Source organism: Echinops telfairi, unplaced genomic scaffold (genome assembly GCF_000313985.2).
Source record: "Echinops telfairi isolate 266 unplaced genomic scaffold, ASM31398v2 ScPeMD7_28;HRSCAF=97, whole genome shotgun sequence".
In the NCBI taxonomy this organism is placed as follows: Eukaryota; Metazoa; Chordata; class Mammalia; order Afrosoricida; family Tenrecidae; genus Echinops; species Echinops telfairi.
The window spans coordinates 2763581-2775739 of record NW_022103925.1 but is presented as its reverse complement, the minus strand read 5'-3'; the positions used below and the strand labels follow the sequence as shown (position 1 = coordinate 2775739).

The following is a 12159-nucleotide window of genomic DNA, read 5'->3' as shown; positions in this document are numbered from 1 at the left end:
ATGCCGACTGCAGGAGGAAAGCTGAGTCAGTGAACGTGTAAGCATCTCAGCACTGGCAGGGGTCTCCACACGGACGCTCCAGCACCCAGGGCTGCATCGGGATAGATCCATGCGGCTTCTCCTTGGGGATGTCTTGTAGGAAATCCATCTTGCAAGCTGAAGCATCTCAGCACTGGCAGGGGTCTCCACACGGCTGCTCCAGCATCCAGGGCTGCATTGGGGTAGGTCCACGTGACTTCTCCTCAGGGACATCTTGCAGGAAGTGAGTCTTGACAGCTAAAGCAGGGAACTGGCTAAGGCAGCTGCACCCTGGTCCGACCTTCACAAAGCAAGAGACCCGAGAACTAGAAAGACAAGGCTCACCGAGCCATTTATCTCTCCACCCTTCAAGTAACCCCACTTGTGTTTATCGCCCAGGTTGGCACAATAAACTTACTACCTCAGATATGTTGTGTGGAGGCACCAGTCCTTGGAGAAGGACATGGAGTTTGGTAAAGTAGAGGGCCTGTGAGAACGACGAAGGGCCCTCATGGAGATGTATGGACACAGTGGCTACAACAATGGGCTCAAGTCGAGGAACAATTGTGAGGATGCTGCAGGACTGTGCAGTATTTGGTTCTGTTGTACATAGGATTGCTGTGGGTCGGAACCGGCTAGACGACACCTAACAACAAACAGCAGGTTCCATTGATGGGAAAATGAGCTGCTAGTGGCCCCCTCCCTCCCCATTGCTATTTGAGAGTAAACCAAACTCATTGCCATCGAATCAATGTCAAGTCATAGCAACCCTATAGGACCCTGTAGAGCTGCTCTGGTGGTTTCTGAGACTGTTAACTCTTTTTGAGAGTAGAAAGTCATCTCTTTCATCTGAGGAGTGGCTGATGGTTTCAAAGTGCCGACCTTGTGGTTAGCAGCCCAAAGTGTAACCACGACACCACCGGACTCCTCCTATTTGAGGATGGTGCAGCTAAATTCAGCATGACATTTCACGGAGACCAGGCCGGAGTGTCTGCACACTGCGCAGAATAGGGGCACCAGCTCTGCCTCCGCTGGGAAGGAAGGGCAGTTTTATCATCTGACATAGTGTTACCCTTGGAGCACTTTTAAAAATCTCTTATCTATGTATATACAGACATTCCCAGTATTCTCGTGTCTTCTCAACAAAGCAAGTAAGGTTTTTACATGTCTCTAGATCGATTCACATTAATAAGATCTAGTGATTGGGAGTCTTACAAGTTAAAGCTCATTGTTTAATTCTAAATTCTAATGTTTTTCTAGGCATATTCCAGGCCATCTGACTTCCCCGGGCGCAGGTTGGTTTGTCATGATAACCCCATGGCCTGATGCTGTTAGGCTTAGTTCCTGAGCACTGCGGTCGTGGTTGGACCCTTTTTGGCTGGTGCTTCTGTTGAAACGCTGACAAAGTGGCACCTGTCCCTTGGTGCCACTCGTCACTCTTGTGGGTACCCTGGCCTTGCCTGGATCTGACTGGCTTCTGGGGCTCCCCTGAGCCTCCTTTCAAGGCAGCCTGGTCTCTACATATAGTGCAGTTCTTTCTGTGTGCACTGCCATCCAGTTCTATTGGCTGCTATCAGCTCACAGCCTCCCCGTCATCTGGAGAGAAACTGGTTCAGTCCCACCCGGAGGATGGAGAGGCCACCCCTCATCCAGCAGGCTGTAATAAGGAGGAGAGACAGCAGTAGGACTGTAGGTGGAGTCCAGGCTTCCTTAGAAAAGGGTGCGGGTGCAGCTCAGGAAAGGTGGGAAGAAAGAGTTTGGAGTAAATGATGTGGGAACTCAGCTGGTTATTATGTGGTAAAATAAACCAGCTAGATAATCACTTCTCTACCTGAGTTAAAATAAAAATTCATATAGATTAAAGAAACCCATGGAAGGATGAAATTGGGCTACATTACTAACATTAATAAATAGAAGATTTTGTAAATGTTAAATTCATTTATTTTTGAAACTTGGGATTAAACCCTAATGTCTCCCCCACCCCCTGCCCCATGGTATGTAAGGAGCTTTCTGTGTCACTGACTGTAGCTGTGACTTCAGTATTGGGCTGTTAACCACAAGGTAGACAGTGCAAATCCCCCAACTGCTCCATAGGAAAAAGCAGAGGCTGTCTGCTCCCTAAAGATGGACAGTCTAGGAAAATTTCTAACGAGGGTCATTATGAGTCAATTAACTTGACCACAGTGAATTTAACCATTCATAAACATGATTTAAGTTTATCTAATTTCAGCAATTTTAGAGGTTTTCTTCATTATAAATAACACTACAATGTGTATCTGTTTATTTCCATGATTCAGGAAAGTTCTTTCAAAGGTCCGATGTAGTGGAGGGGAACCTCGGTTGGAATGAGTGTGTGTCAGAGTAGAACTGTGTTTTTTAGGGTTTTCTGTTGCTTTGTATGCACTTTTGTAAGCAGGTTGCCAGGACTTTGTTAACGAGGCGCATCTGGGCAGATTTAAGCCACCAGCTTTTGGGTTAGTGGCTGAGTGCTTAACTGTTCACATCACCAAGGGCTAATGTAATGGGAGAGGGCAAATGTCTCTTAACAACCTTTAGAATTTTAAATCCTCTTAAATCAGAGGAGTATGCACACTTAGAAACAAGTCAGGTTGTACTGAAAGACGATAATGAGACATAGCCCCTCCCTCCTCTTCCCCAGAGGTAGTTATTTTGAAACCTATCTTTTTTTTAACATACTCCATTGACTTTTTATTTTGGAAAATGAAGATTGGCCTCTTCAACTATTTCCTATTTTTTGTGCACTGCACCCCCCCCCCCAAATTTATGGTTTCTATGGCACTGCATTAAAAATAAATGTTGACACAATTTATCTTCTGAGTGCATTTTCGTTGTTCAACTTTTTGATTTTCCTTGAGTCAGTCGTTGCCTTTCTTTTTTAGTGGTATGCTTTGTTGTCCTTGAGGCCTTAATTCTTAGTACTTTCTTCTCTGTGTGGTCAGCAGCCCCACAGAACCCACTACATGCCCCTGCATCTGATTCTCTGCTCGTTGGAGCACATCCTTTTTTTTTTTTTAAATACTTTTATTGGGGGCTCCTACATCTCATCATAGTCCATACATTCATCCAGTGTGTCAAGCACATTTGCACATAAGCCACCATCATCATTTTCAAAGCATTCTCTTTCCACTTGAGCCCCTGATATCAGTTCCCCATTTTCTTTCCCCTCCACCCGCTGCCCACCCTTCCTCACGAACTCTTGATAAGTTATAGATTATTTTTCCATATCTTACATCGTCCTCCGTCGCCCCTCACCTACTTTTCTGTTATTCTTGGGGGTTCTAGATTGATCCGGATCACATCTTTTAACCCTCCTCAGGGACTCCAAACTTTCGAGTCTGCCCTTTAGAACTTGCTATGTCTTTGCCTTCACTTTTTATTTGGTTGAGTGCAGAATTTTATGGTGAAAAGAATTTTCTTTGAACTTTTTATTGTGAATCAGGCCGGGGTCCCCTCTGATTTCCAGAGGTAATCCTTTAATACTTTCTAGCATCCAGAGTTGCTCTTAGAGTTCTTGGCCATTCTGTCTCTAGTGTGGGTGCTCGCTGGTGGGGTGGTGTGGTTCTGAGACATGGTTGTGTGTTGGTTCATGTGGTGAGTGTCTCTGGTCCTGTTATTTGGGGCAGAACTTCAGAGACTGATAGGTCCTGTAGATTCCAGAAGAAAACACCCCACCCCCACCCCCCATTTTAACCCCCTTTTTGGGAGATTTATTGACTCCCCTTCCAGGCAACTCTGTTGCCTTTTATATTCACGATTGCACTTCACACTATCCAATAACTTTATCCTCTTATCTGGTAGCAAGTTAAAGTTTTTGGTGGCCTGCGGTCTTTTCCTTGCACTGTCTGAGGCTTCATGGAGGTGGCTCATCTGTGTGGCCCGTGGACTCTTTCAGGATGGAGCTACAGGTGCGGGCTCCTCCTGCTGAGTTTGCATGTAAAAAGCTCACCATCGCAGCTGTATGGTGGGGATGGGGCTCTGTTACATGGCAGGCTTTGCTTCAGAGGGTCTGCTGCACACAGGTTTGGAGCCCTCAAAGACTCTGTTGGGGGTTGGGGCACATTCCTTCCGCCTACTTCAGTCAGGTCACTTCCTGTGACCATCTTTCTGCTGGCGAGAACAGTGACCGGTGACCTCTCCTTCCTCTCTTCTTCCTCCTCCTACAGAGAGCAGACTTTGAGCGGGCTTCTCTCTTTTCAACCTCGCACTGGCCTCCAAGGACTCGGGCATCCCCTCTGGGGTTTGGGGGTGAGAATATCTCCTTCTACCCCCAGATCCTGTGGGATGTGCCTTCCTGCTTGCTGCTGAACAGTAATAGCAAGTGGACACCTGCGTGGACACCTCTGTGGCCACTTGGTGTCTGTCCCCTGGCACACCGTGATTGAAGCCCGTTGGGGACTGGTGGTGCTGGGGCAAGAATTTTCCAGCTCCAGGCACTCCATCTTGCTGGTGGTCTCTCTCCTCAGAAGGGAGGCTCGTGCTGTTGTCCTTAGGGAGAGGAGCCTCAAGGGCTGTGTGGAGCCCACTCTTCTCCAGCCAGCTTTGGGTCTGTTGAGTTTCCTGTCTGTGGCGTTGGGCATTGTAGGGGTGAGCAGGGAAGGAGTTAACTTTGATGTCAACAGGCTCAAATGGCGCCAAGTCAAGCCACTATATAGAAACCCCTGATTTCACCCTAAATTCCGTCTGTGACAGCTTCTAATGTTTTCTTTTAAAAAACCAGGTCAGAAAAAGAGTGCGCGCCAGTACCACGTGCAGTTCTTCGGTGACGCCCCAGAAAGAGCGTGGATCTTTGAGAAGAGCCTGGTCGCCTTTGAAGGAGAAGGACAGTTTGAAAAACTGTGCCAAGAAAGTGCCAAACAGGCCCCCACGAAAGCAGAGAAGATAAAGGTGATGGGAACCCTAATCGTCAGCAAGATGTTCTTTCTTTCCTGAGGTTTTGAACTTAGAGTTCCCTGAAATATGATCTTGGCTGCTGCATGCTGGCTGCAGTTGCGTACTTTTGCCCAAGAATTATGCGCTAGACGACAAAGCTTCTCCCAGGAGGCACTTTCTCCTTTATTACTCCTTAGATGACTCCCAGAGAGAAGTGATTTTATAACTTGTCTTTTTCCTTTTACACTTACGTGTGTTAAAGTACTGGAATGGGTGCCTAGTTGAACGAAACATGGCAGTGTATTGAGCTGAATTTGGTCTCTGCCATTTAGTTTTTGACTTCTAAATCTACCTGAAATTCTGAAAAAATTCATCTTCTTTAAAGTTACTAACTCTTCTGTGTATGTCAGGAGATGTAGCATGTCTTTCTGTTTTCCTCTGCAGCTGTTGAAACCTATTTCAGGGAAGCTGCGCGCCCAGTGGGAAATGGGGATTGTTCAGGCAAACGAAGCCGCAGGCATGTCAGCAGATGAGCGGAAAGCCAAGTTTACCTTCCTCTACGTGGGCGATCAGCTTCATCTTAACCCGAGAGTAGCCCGGGAGGCTGGTGTGCCTGCAGAGGCCCTAGGAGACGGGGTCGAATCCTCAGGAGCTGGTGAGGAAGTGGCCGACCTCCCCGAGTCTCTGAAAGAAGAGGGCACCCCTATCAAGAGGCGGCGGCGAGCCAGACCACCAGGCTCTGCTGACGAAAGCTATCCTGGGACGCCTCAGAAGGTGGCAGAGGCAGAGTCCAAGAGAGGAGTGTCATCTCCCCCCGGGAGAAAGAAGGCCATGGCCTGCACGCCCCGGAGCAGGAAGGGTGATGCCGTGTCCCAGTTTCTGGTCTTCTGTCAAAAGCACAGGGATGAGGTGGGTACTGGGATGGACTCGGAACCTGAGACTGGTTCCTTAGCATCCTATGCAGACTGTGCACTGGGCATTGCCCTGGTTTTACATCTGGTTCCTACATGTTGTTAGGGGGTTGGGGGACAGCTGCTTGTCCTTTCCGCTCTGGGTATGAGAGGGCAACACTGGGGGCCAGCGGCAAAAGCCATTGGCAGCCCATCCTTGGCCTTGGGTGAAGCTTCGCATACTCTCCTGCAGCTGCAGTGTTCGCAGTGTGCCCACTGAGTTGTTCTGACTGTTGAGCTGTGGGGCAGAGCAGAGCTGTGCACCCTGGGGTTTCCAAGGCCATGAGTGACTTTTAGGAAGCATGTTGCCAGCGCTTTATCCCTGGGTGCCATTGGGTGGGTTTGAACTGCCAGCCTTCTGGTGAGGGGTTAAGTGCTTAGCCAGGAACCACCTTCATTCTATTGGCCCGAGCTGCTCTGACAGAAACAGTGGAAGTGCATGGGGGGCCTAGTGGACAGAACGATCCTCTCACTGTTTAGGAGGCTGCACGTCCCGATGCAAGATCTCAGCAGTCAGTGAAGGTGTTCTCTCTCTCTGAGGAGAGGGCCAATTCTCAGTCCGGCCTGTTCCCTGAAGATCTCCCTGGACGTGGCATCCGTCTTCCCTCGGAGACTTCCAGCACAAGCACTGCCTCAGGAACTGAACACAGGACTCACACAATTCAACCCCTGACGCTTGTTTTAGAGACCCACGTATCTCCTGGCATTGCTGTGGCCACGGGCTCAGATAGGCGCCATGTGGTGCCAGGCGGCAGCGCTCCTTTCTAGCCTGGTATGGGTGGAGTCGCACTGGGTCAGAACCAACGTGGCAGCATCTAACAGCTCTGTTGACAGGTGTTAAGTATTTGGGGGTGGTTTCCATAATGTTTGAAAGGGACATGATGACTAAAACCACTGAACCAACTTTCATAACAGTGTTTATGAAACACGCACCCTGTTGGTCACACACAAAAAGGCTCCATTCCATTAGAAAGCCGTGAGGGGCCAGGCTCCTGGGGCTGTGCTGTCTTACTGTCCGTGAATTAAGTGGTTCTATAACCCGGGCCTTTTTGTTGTGTTGTTGAGTTTAAATTTCCTTTCTTGGGAATCTTTTATTCGGGAATTTAAATCCATATGGTACTTGAAAGTACAGTGAAAAATAGCATCTGTTCCCCGAGTCTTGCCTTGCGTGTGGAAGCGGCCCAGCACTGGGGCACTTGGCACTTAGAGAAGTGCCAGCACGTGCTGGCTGTGCCCACTGTTGGAGTGGGAAGGCTGCCATGGAAGAGCATGTGTGCGTGCGTGCGTGCGTGCGTGCGTGCGTGGCTGCTGTGGCCTGCTGTCTGGCAGGCTGTGACTGAGACTGACTGAGGTGGCAGGTTAATGGTTCAGCCACCAGAGACGTGGCGAAAAAGCATTTGATAAAAAATCATTGCTTTTCTGTGGCAAAAAGTTAGAAAATTAGGACTGGGAAGGGACTGACTGACCCTTAACCTGTTAAAAGGACTCTGATCAAGAACCTTCGGCAAGTGTGCATGTTGGTGAAACTTCAGAAGCATTCTCTTTAAATGTTTGTCCAAGAGAGGTGCCTTGTGTCACCATTGATCTCAGACGTTCTGCTGCGAATAGCAGCCGCTACAGTAGGATTAAGAGGGAAGAGAAGACTTTAAAAGGTGGAATTGTGTGGGAGGAACTACAGCTGTCCTTACTGCAGGAGTGTGTGTGTGTGTGTGCGTGTGTGCGACATTGAAGAAAACTCAGAAAGTGTAGCTGGAGTGAACTCACCCAGGCTGGTGGCTCTCAGGGTACAGCCACTCTGGCTATCTGAGCAGACTGCCTCATCTTTTTCCTAAAGAGCGGTTCGGGTGGTTGAACTGCCAGCCTTGTGGTTCAAAGCCCATATTGCTTAAACCACTATATCACTAGACTCCAAAACCACAGCCAGGCAGTATTCCATGGTATCAGAGAGGCAGAAACAGCACTGGAATGGCACCATGGTCTGAGGAGGTGAGAGACGATAGGACTGTTGCCTGGTGTAGGTGGATGGCTGATGCGAAGCTGGCAGCCGTCAAAGCCAACAGCGCACAGCTGAACTGCCCTCTGTGCCTGCAGGGATGTGCCCGGGCCTCCATCAGCAAGTGGGCAGGTGGTGGGAGGTGCTCATGCGGTGCAGCCATGGAGTTGGATGGATAGATGCTGAAGTTAGGCATGTTGCCCGAGGTGTGCACATGATGTCAACTGGGAAGTGCGAGTGTGCTACACATGTCACATAGGGGTGGCTGAGAGAAAGCCTGAAGGAGAGAGGCGGGGCTTTCTATTCCTGTAGAGTTAACAGTCTCAGAAACCCACAGGAGCAGTTCTACCCTGTCTTTTGGGGTCGCCATGAATCAGAACCCACTTGATGGGAGTGAGTTAGAGTTTTTGAGACTGCCCATGGGGGAAAGAACAGAGCTTTCTACCCCAGTAAAGAGTTAGTCTTGGAAAGCTATGGGGCAGTTGTACCCTGCTACCGGAGTCCCTGTGAGTCAGCTGTGAATTGGAAATCTGCTGGAAGTTGAGTTTGGATTTGGGGGGGTTTGACGCAGGGAGGTGCTGCCACCTGGTGGACAAGTTGTAATCGCTACTGTACTTAAAATAAGACAGGTAGACAAGTACCACTTTGGGTCTCTTGCTGGTAGGGCTGGCGCTGGTTGGACATTCCTTCTGGTGACTTGTGACAGGTGGGTCCACGGGCATGATGGGTGAGGGGCTTCCTCCTCAACTCCAGATGTCGCCCTGCAGCCAGTCACACTCTGGGCTTCTCTGCTCACCTCTGTGGCTTCCTCCTTCTGGTGTGGAATAGGACAGACAGAAAAGCGAGTTCTGGAGAACCGAAACCACTGTCAGAGACTGCCTTTTCTGCTCCTGGGCCCCGAGTTGAGCTCTAAGACATGGACCAAGGAGCACAGAAACGGGTCATTCTGGAGACTGCCCGTACGTGGACACCAGTGCTCAGATCTGCTCCAAGGCCATGCTCATGGCTGGCTGTGTGTGCATATGTGTGCCTGCATGTGTCTGTGTGGGTGCATGTGGTGGTGCTGTGGTTACGAGGCTCAGACCACCCCTCACCCCCCTGGTGCCCTTCTGCATGGTCAGAGGTGGTGCAGTGCTGACCCTGGTGTCAAAACTGGAGTGGAGGTGCGCTAGTGACCAGCCTCCTGGACTGGTATGTGTTCTCTGTGGGTGGGGTGGGCAACCTGTGGGCCTCTGCCCACCCAGCTGGTTCTGGTTTTGAGTAACGTTCCTAGTACAGCCTACCCAGCTCACTGCAGTGGAATCAAACCCAACTCCTGTAGACCCTGGAGCACAATCTGGAACTGCCTGGATGGCTTGGGAGGCTGTAGATCTTTCCAGAATTAGACTGCCATGTCTTTTTCTCTTCCAGTGGCTGGTAGGCTCGAATGGCTGACTGTTGAGTTAAAGCCACTATGCCACCAGGCCTCAACTGCCCTGCCCACCCACGGCTGTCAAGTCCATTTTGACTCTTAGTGACTCTGTGGGACAGAGTGAAACTGCCCCCACAGGGCTTTTGAGGCAATAAATCTGTTGAAATGGACTGCTGTGCCAGCTGGTGGTACAGACAGCTGATCTCTCAGTTAGCAGCCCACGGCTTAACCCACCGCACCACCAGGCACCTTTTCTCAGCCAAAGAGAGCTCTTGTTGGATCACTGAGCTCAGGGAACACCTTGGCTGAGATTGGCAGTGTGACCAGAGGCATGGGGGAAGGGGAAGGCCTCTCTGGCAGAGGGCGAGCACCTCAGAATTGGCCCAGAGGTGGGCGCTTGGCCTTGGAGCTATCACCCAGTAGCTGGATGTGGCCCACCAGGCAGCAAGGGGTCGTAGAGGCCACACATTGGCTTGCCTAAGTTGGCAAAGCTAGTCAATGGAGGAGGCAGGACTTGAACTCAGAACCTGTTCCTGAGTTATGCTGGTGGATCCTCCATCTGCAGACTTCCTAACTGGGCCAGATGGCACTTTGCTTTTCGGGCAGTGCGGTCTCAATCCTAGTGCCCCTCTCAGCTGGGGTCGTGTGAGCACCACTGCCACTGACATATGAGATGGACGGTGGCTGCACCCTGGGAAAGCTGTGTGTGTGCACCCTCCCGCACGTGTAGCTTTCGTCTGGCAGGGGATAGGCCCACTTTGGATGATTTTCAGCTACTTGAAAATGTAGAAGCAGGCTTAGCTTTGGGGCTGGCCATGGCTACAGGGTGGTGGCTGCTGGCCCTGCACTGGTGGCTGGCATCTGAGTGCACTTATACAAAAGCTGACCCTGGGTGTGCTCTGAGTAATTGGCTTTGGGAGGGACTTCAACTCCCTCTTTTTAAACTCTGAGGAGCAGCCATATGAGAACCGCTAATCCCACTGGAGGGTCCTGGTCAGCAGGGCCTGGGGGGTCTGCTGGGGTGCCTGTAGTGCTGCCGTGATGGCCCCAGAGGTCCAGGCTGAGCTGTGACAGAAGGAGGAAGCCCTCCTCGGTAGCCCACCATTATCATCCTCCCAATCCGAGGACCTGGGTGGGCGAGATGGCAGGCCATGTCCATCGAGAGGCCTGGCGACCCTGCTCTGAGGCGGCCTCCAAGGGTGCCTGCAGTGATTTCAAGTTGGCATTTCCATTGATGAGGGCTTAGCAAGCACAGTGATGTTCGTAGAGGTACCAGGTGCTGAGTGCTTTTTCAGGCCCTGCAGTTGAGTGAGTGCCACGCCAACCACAGCCATCTCATGGCAACCCCCTTGTGTCAACAGGTGGTCTCTGAGCACCCTGATGCTTCTGGCGAGGAGATTGAGGAGCTGCTGGGCTCGCAGTGGGACATGCTCAATGCAAAGCAGAAGGCACGCTACCACACCAAGTTTGCCCTGGCGGCCTGCAACCCGCAGCCCGGGGATGACTGCACAGGTAAACGACAGCCAGGCTCTCACAGGCAGGGGCAGCAAACAGCTGTGTGAGGAACCTGGGGCAGCAACATCCCTGCTCCCCCGGCTCTGATGTCCGGTGACCACCAGCAGCCTCTGCTGCCTGCATGTCCTCACCCGCGTCCCCAAAGCTGTTCTCTGTGCCCGCAGGCGGGAGTCTTGAGTCACATAGGGTACATTTCCCGGCAGGTAGCCTGAGAGATGCAGGGTGAGAAGGGGGGCAGGTGGCTGGGAGACCTCTGGTCTGCAGTGGTTCTCCTAGGCCCCTTGCAGCAAAGGCTCAGAGTGTGCTACTTTATGTGGGCAGGGGGCAGGAGCTGTGTTGTTGCTGTGAGATTTGGGGACAAGGTCTGGCACTGGGCAAATGTGTGAGCCCTGGTGTTTAGACCTACTTGTTTTGGAAAGAGGGGGTCCTTTTTACTGTAAATAAGTGTCAGGTGGGGTTGTCACCTTCCAGTGAAGAAGGTGGCTGGGAGTAGCTCCACAGGGTGTGAAGACTTGCCCCTGGCCACCCAAGCTGCCCTGCTCAGGCGCTGCTGTGACTTACCTCTGGGGAGACACAGTGCTTCCCTCTTGACTTCTGGCTTGCTCGGTCTCCACCCTGGACGGTCACAGTAGCGCTGGCTTCTCTCCGTTAGTGCCGCTCTGGGGCACTGCGGGCCCGGCTCCCCACTTCCTCAGCATACTCGGTGAGCAGTGCCACTGGCTGCTTTGAGGAATTGAAGCCCCGCACATGCCTCCCCTTGGGCTTGAGGAGTGAACTGTGGGTCCCTGCTTCACATTCTATCCCGTCCCTGAGAGCGTGGTGGGTCTCCGTGCATGCTGCTCCCCGGTGGCCCTGTGGCCCTCATTCTCTGGGCCTCTGCTGGTGGATGGTAACAATGATGGCCAGGTGCTTGGCACTAGCTGGCCCACCACATTAGTCAGTGATTCAGGTGATTCAATGCCCGACTCCCTTGTTGCCCTGAGAGGTACCTGCCTTAGCAGGCCTGGAACAAGACTGTGAACTGCCCTCAGCCCTGCCAAGGCCCAGAGTCAGGTGTTCTCAGCTGCTGGGATGGGCTAGCTGAGCAAGCCACTTCTGCGGGGGTGCCTCTGGCTGAGCGGGTGCTAGTGAGCTGGGTGTCTGGGCTGGGGATGCTCTGCGTGGGCAGTGGGCATGTTCCCCCTATTTTGATGCCTCTGTGGCCAGCCTGTAGGGAGGTGGCTGAGAGGCTTGGTTGGGCCCTGACCTGGAGCTGCTACGGGAAGGGCGCCACTTGCTCCTCCTCCTCAGGCAAGCCCTTGCTTCAGCTAGACAGCAGCTTGCCACTTACAGAGCATCTTTAAGGAACTATGTAAAAAGGAGCAAGTTGCACGGTTTTTTTT

The 12159-nt window shown here is 51.6% G+C and overlaps 1 protein-coding gene across 2 annotated transcripts in view; it reads left to right on the top strand.

Annotated features, from left to right (window-relative positions):
• NSD2 (nuclear receptor binding SET domain protein 2) overlaps positions 1–12159 on the top strand; it is a 51154-nt gene that overhangs the window by 4935 nt on the left and 34060 nt on the right. For both annotated transcript variants that reach the window (XM_004715073.2, XM_004715074.2), the window contains exons 3-5: positions 4757–4923; positions 5353–5817; positions 10624–10774. In XM_004715073.2, coding sequence (XP_004715130.1) covers positions 4757–4923; positions 5353–5817; positions 10624–10774 — 783 coding nt within the window. The remainder of the gene's footprint in view (positions 1–4756; positions 4924–5352; positions 5818–10623; positions 10775–12159) is intronic.